General features: G+C 41.5%; 1 protein-coding gene across 1 annotated transcript; it reads right to left on the bottom strand.

The window, feature by feature from the left end:
- Window positions 1-5,477: 5,477 nt before the first annotated feature.
- Window positions 5,478-6,083, bottom strand: LOC112501936. The gene has a single exon (XM_025105716.1). The coding sequence runs from the start codon at window positions 6,081-6,083 to the stop codon at window positions 5,478-5,480; it is 606 nt and encodes a 201-aa protein (XP_024961484.1).
- Between the last annotated feature and the right edge of the window lie 224 nt (window positions 6,084-6,307).

The raw sequence follows: 6,307 nt of genomic DNA on the forward strand, positions 1-6,307 counted from the left end.
TCGAGAAGCAACAGTAAACAGATTTTTTTGAAGTCGATTTTGGATTTCTCAATTAGGGTTCTTCACACTCTACTGTTTTCTATCATCTGTAAGTTAAATTTCTGATTCAAAATAGAATTATGAGTTGCTAATTTTCTGTTTCTAGTGATGAGATTATAGTTGATTCGAATTGAATTTTGTTGAGACTTGTTTAACATTGAGCCTTAATTGAATTTTATTTGCACAAATTCTTATTCTGAATCGTTCTTCATTTTTGGGATTTTGGTTTTGAGAAGGATCCCTTGAATCCTTTAGCCTAAATTTGAATTGCTAGTCATGGTTAGGAACTTGTAATTGTTCTTAATTTCCACTTGGTAGCAAATAGTGCATCCATAGACAATCAAGTTCATTGGTTTGCATTATAGGACTGTGTAATCTAACTTAAATGTTCAGGCTTCCGTTCATTAGTTAGGATTGGTGCTTGTTTATTGCGTAAGGCGATTGGTAGGTTGAATTCTACGTCCGTGACTAGAATCAACTTAATCAATTAGGAACTAATCTATCAAGCTTCTCATTAGTTTAATTATAAAGACAAGCGGAGTGTTTGACACGTGTCAACACTCACGACCGGTCTAAAATCTTTTAAGAAAATGTTTTTATACAAGCCAATGATACATGATTTGATAAAGAACTAGTTATACTCATCACTAGAATTTATTCGTTATTGTTTAAGGTTCTCAATTTATTTTGCATATTTAGGCTTTTTATCAATCTTCGAACCCCCCCTTTTTATATATAGTGTTTTATTGTTAATGAATTTACACGCGTTTACGTCTTGGACTTACGGTTAACACCGAGTCCCTGAGGAGACGACCCTACTTATCGCTATCACAAGTTGTGTTTTAGAGATAATAGGCTGATTTTTATAAATTCTATTATTTGCCGGACTCGACACCCGTCACATCCTCTATACCATATTGAGCCCAAATTTTAGAGACATAATATCTAACGACCGGGAAAGGAAGGCCTTTGCCCACAAAATATCCGCATAAGGTTTTAGCATTGGTAACACAACTCTTTAGCACTACAGATAAAGGAATATCTACCGGATCATTCAAATCATCACTAAGATTGGATATAAATTTAAAATTAGCATTATAATGCTTTTGAGACCCACTTAAAACATTAGCAAAAGAGTTGGGAAGAATATTAGAATTTTTACCATTCCAAACCGAAATGTTTTTCCGAAAGAGGGAGTGACATTTTGAATTTTCTTAGAAAAAGGAGAAGAAATAGAGTTTTTAAAATTATTGATACTTGGATTACCATTCAAAGCATTAACAAGCAGGGGGGGAGGCAGAAGAAAATAGGGGGGCGGGAGCCTCCACAACAGTAGGGTCCGAGGGGTTTTTATGAAAAGAAATAGAAACTAGAGGGGGAGTGGAAGGAGAGGGAGTCATACCTGGGTCCAATGGGCGAGGCCCAAGAATAGAAGGAGGGTTCTGGTTGATTTCCATCAAAAATAAAATCCAACTCCATTTGGGCTTGAGAATTTTGAGAGTCCACATCTGGGAGCTGGGCCGAAGGAAAAGGTCCAAGCAAAGAAGGAAGCTCATCACATTTAGGCCTAGACACAGGTCCAACATCTTGAGATTTTGGGCTGGCAATACCAGTTCCAGCAGAAGAAAATTCCACCTCCAAATGGGCCTGAGGTTGAAGACAGTTGACATCTGGGCTTGGGCCACAGGATCCTTGCCAAGAGTAGAAGCTGAAGGCATAACCTTGTGGGCCTGAAATAAGTGGGGTTCTGGGCCTTGAAGCTGCGAGACATAAAAAATTGGAGGATAAACAACCCGGCTACTGTTATCATCAAGATGGACATCCACATCCATGTGGGCCATACCATTACCAGGTCCATCTTTAGAATTAGAGTCCACCAAAGGGATAGGGGACACCTTATTAAATAACTTTCCGCCAGAAAAACCCACTTCCATTCCAAAATCCATTTCATGGATTAAAACATTGGATAAAGGCCCATCATCCAAAGAGGTGTTCCCAAGACTAGAAAAGCTGGATGAGGATTCAGAATGCAAACCAGATAACCGTTGGACACTTTGGTCAATGTCCATATGACTAGTATCCATATCTTAGGGAAGAAAGCCACCATCTTTGCCCAATAAAATAATATTTTGCACTCTATTATCCATAGGACAATGACTACCATCTTCCCTAGAGATATGTACCCTATTGTCACCTTTAACACTTCCCTGCACCAACAAGACCCCTTTCTTCTTCTTTCCAGTGGACAACTCATTGTCCTTTTTCTTGTTTTACTCTATTTCGACGACCATGCTTTGACTAAAGCTTCCATCCACAGCTGTAACAGGTACGGTTTCAACACCCACCCCATCGCCTTTATGAGACTTGCAATTACAAAAAGCCATAATATCTTCCCCATTCTCTGTGCACTGGATTTTACCAAAAAGAAACATAGAGGAGGCTAGCTGTTGAATTTTCAAATTTTCGACCGTTGGGGCATCAACCAGACGGCCTCGATCCAAAAAACTTCTCGACAACGACGAAGGCGACGAAGTCCGATGAGAAGCAGCAGATCAAGGAGATAGCAAGACGATGGAACCTTCATAACTAGACTGAGCTTGCATGCCTTCCAAATGACCAACTTGAATATGGGAGAATACTATTTCTTTTTCAGCAATCAAAGTAGGATGACTAAAACTGATATCTTTTTTCCCATGAAGGTTGGAAGTAATAGAGATGCTTCCACTATTCTTCATACTAATATTGTTAGAAACTGAGACAACCAACCAAGGTAAGTCCGAAGCACAATCTCCATACATCTCCTAGACAACCCAACAAACTTTTCACGATGAGTCTGGACAACAACATTTTTGCAGAGAGCTACAGCAGGGGAGAACTTGCTATCATCATGGAAAACATGACCTTCATGCATGTTTGCTGAAGCTTGGGACGGGGCAGCATTCCCACAGATAGCTTCATTGCCATATCTTTTTTCAATGAAATGACTTCTAGGAGCGGAGATAATAGAAGGTAGGGCTAACTCTCCCTTGATTTCTTCCTCAATCTTTTTTCCACTACTGTTAGCAAACCACCAAACCACATTGAAATCTATACCATTCAGATCCATGGGGGGTGGAGTATTACTGATTTTCACAAGACCTTCATCAAAAGAAGCACACGAACTAGAACTAGTAAGAAGCCGATGTTTACCAACCTTATCCAGTCTTCGGTTCTTGCAACTTTCTTCAAACCTATCCATATTTTCAGACTGAAAACTTGGAAGAGGGTTGGAAAACTTCATACGAAGGTTAGGCCTGCACAATTTTCTTGTATTTCGATGCATAGATTCCTCCATAACAAGTTTCAGATCCACCATAGAGAACAAAATCACAAAGAACACAAAAAAACCACCAAAAATCTAGAGAGAAAAAGTCTAGAAAGAGAAAGTAGAGAGAGAAAAAAATGAGCAAATGGTTGGGTTTTTTGGGGTTTAGGGTTTATGGTTTGGGGTTTAGGGTTTGGGGTTTGGGGTTTAGGGTTTAGGGGTTTGGGGTTTGGGGTTTGGGTTTAGGGGTTTGGAGTTTGGGGTTTAGAGGTTAGGGTTTAGGGGTTTGGGGTTTAGGGGTTAGGGTTTAGGAGTTTAGGGTTAGGAGTAGAGATAATAGAAGGTAGGGCTAACTCTCCCTTGATTTCTTCCTCAATCTTTTTTCCACTACTGGTAGCAAACCACCAACCCACATTGAAATCTACACCATTTAGATCCGTGGGGGGTGGAGTATTACTGATTTTCATAAGACCTTCATCAAAAGAAGCACACGAACTAGAACTAGCAAGAAGCCGATGTTTACCAACCTTATCCAGTCTTCGATTCTATCAACTTTCTTCAAACCTATCCACATTTTCAGACTGAAAACTTGGAAGAGGGTTGGAAAAATTCATACGAAGGTTAGGCTTGCACAATTTTCTTGTTTTTCGGTGCATAGATTCCTCCATAACAAGTTTCAGATCCACCGTAGAGAACAAAATCACAAAGAACACAAAAAAACCACCGAAAAGCTACAGAGAAAAAGTATAGAAAGAGAAAGTAGAGAGAGAAAAAAATGAGCAAATGGTTGGGTTTTTTGGGGTTTAGAGTTTAGGGTTTGGGGTTTGGGGTTTATGGTTTGGGGTTTAGGGTTTGGGGTTTGGGGTTTAGGGTTTAGGGGTTTGGGGTTTGGGGTTAGGGTTTAGGGGTTTGGAGTTTGGGGTTTAGGGGTTAGGGTTTAGGGGTTTGGGGTTTAGGGGTTAGGGTTTAGGAGTTTAGGGTTAGGAGTGGAGATAATAGAAGGTAGGGCTAACTCTCCCTTGATTTCTTCCTCAATCTTTTTTCCACTACTTGTACAAACCACCAACCCACATTGAAATCTACACCATTCAGATCTGTGGGGGGTGGAGTATTACTGATTTTCACAAGACCTTCATCAAAAGAAGCACATGAACTAGAACTAGCAAGAAGCCGATGTTTACCAACCTTGTCCAGTCTTTGGTTCTTGCAACTTTCTTCAAACCTATCCACATTTTCAGACTGAAAACTTGGAAGAGGGTTGGAAAACTTCATACGAAGGTTAGGCCTGCGCGATGTTCTTGTTTTTCGATGCATAGATTCCTCCATAACAAGTTTCAGATCCACCAAACAGAACAAAATCACAAAAAACACAAAAAAACCACCAAAAAACTAGAGAGAAAAATTCTAGAGAGCGAAAGTAGAGAGAGAAAAAAATGAGCAAATGGTTGGGTTTTTTGGGGTTTGGGGTTTGGGGTTTAGGGTTTAGGGTTTATGGTTTTTTTGATAGAGAGGGGGAAGACCCCTCCAGATCAATAAAAAAAAGCTAAAAGCCAAACAATGAAGTGCGCGGGAAGGAGGCAAACCTCAACTACCAGCCAAAAAAACCAAGGCATCCCGAGGGGAAAGAGAAGAAAAGAGGACAAAAAAAGGAGAGGGGAGAAAAGAAAGAAAGAGAGAGAGAGAGAGAAAAAAAGAGAGGGAGAGAGGAAGAAACCAACCACAAGGGAAGGACCCAGCCGAGCCACGGCTAGGAAACAACGGGGAAAACCACAAGGGCAGGAAAAAGGGACTAAAAAAGGCACACCCTAGACCGTACCAAGAGAAGCAACAGAGCAAAAATGCTCACGAAACCAAAACGGCAGCACACAAAGACAAAGAGCTAAGGAAGATTCCAGGCAAGCCGAGCCCGAACAACATTAGGAGAGGGCTTGAGGGTTAGGCTAAGGAGCCTGGACCGAACATCATCGGTAATCGTCTTAACCACCATAATATACGATCTTCTTTTATTTTTGAAGATGCGATTATTCCTTTCCTGCCATAGGTGGTAGACAGTTCCAGCTAGCACTAATCTGCGAATAATAGACCAAACGGTCTTTCCTTTGGTAGCATGTTGGAAAATACCAATAATATCAGCCTAGTTATCCAGGACACCAGAGAGGTTAAGCTTGGCTTTTAAACCATTCCAAACCTGATTAGAAAACGGGCACTCAAAGAAAAGATGAGAATACGAATCAGGCCCGTTATGACAGAAAGCACAAGACAGGTTGGAGTGGCCCTCCCAGAACCGAAGCTTGTCATGCATCTTGAGACGCTGCTTAAGGGCAACCCACAGAATAAACGCGTGTCTGGGAATATTTTGGGAAAACCAGACTAAGTGATGCCAGGAGACATCCGGCTCATTAGGACAGAGGGAGAGCCAAACCTCGTAAATAGAGAACGGCGTGAGCCAACCATCCCTGGTTCTCCAGAGGAGTTTATCAGGGGCATTAGAGGAAAGGACAGGAAGAGGGGAATTGCGGATTAAAGGGTTGGGACTGTCCCTCAGGAGAGGGCAGTTCCAAATACCCTGGAAGATGATATCCTTCACAGGAGCAGGGAGAGGAAAATTAGAATTAATGATATTGCGGGAGGATATATGCCAGTATAGGGGACCAACAGGGTGCCAGTTGTCATACCAGGCGGACGTGGAAGCGCCATTACCAATCTGGGAGACAATGCAGTCTCTAATGTTTTCCCTCATGCCAAGGATCTTCCTCCAGCCCCAACCTACATCACTGCGGATCGAGACATCCTAGAAATTACGCTCTTTAAGCCTATTCTAGGTGGTAATGATTCTCCAAGTATGAGAGGCCATGAGGGCACAGTTCTAGGTGGACAGACTCTTAATTCCAAGACCGCCTTGAGTTTTCGAGAGGCAGATGGTCTTCCAGGAGACCTTTGCTTTCCCTCTTTTGAGCTCGCCAT

Source organism: Cynara cardunculus, unplaced genomic scaffold (assembly GCF_001531365.2).
Source record: "Cynara cardunculus var. scolymus isolate 2C unplaced genomic scaffold, CcrdV1 Un_Scaffold_723, whole genome shotgun sequence".
Classification (NCBI taxonomy): Eukaryota; Viridiplantae; Streptophyta; class Magnoliopsida; order Asterales; family Asteraceae; genus Cynara; species Cynara cardunculus.

Coding starts and splice junctions, on each gene's coding strand:
- LOC112501936 (XM_025105716.1), bottom strand. CDS start 6,083: ATGAGGGAAAACATTAGAGACTGCATTGTCTCCCAGATTGGTAATGGC.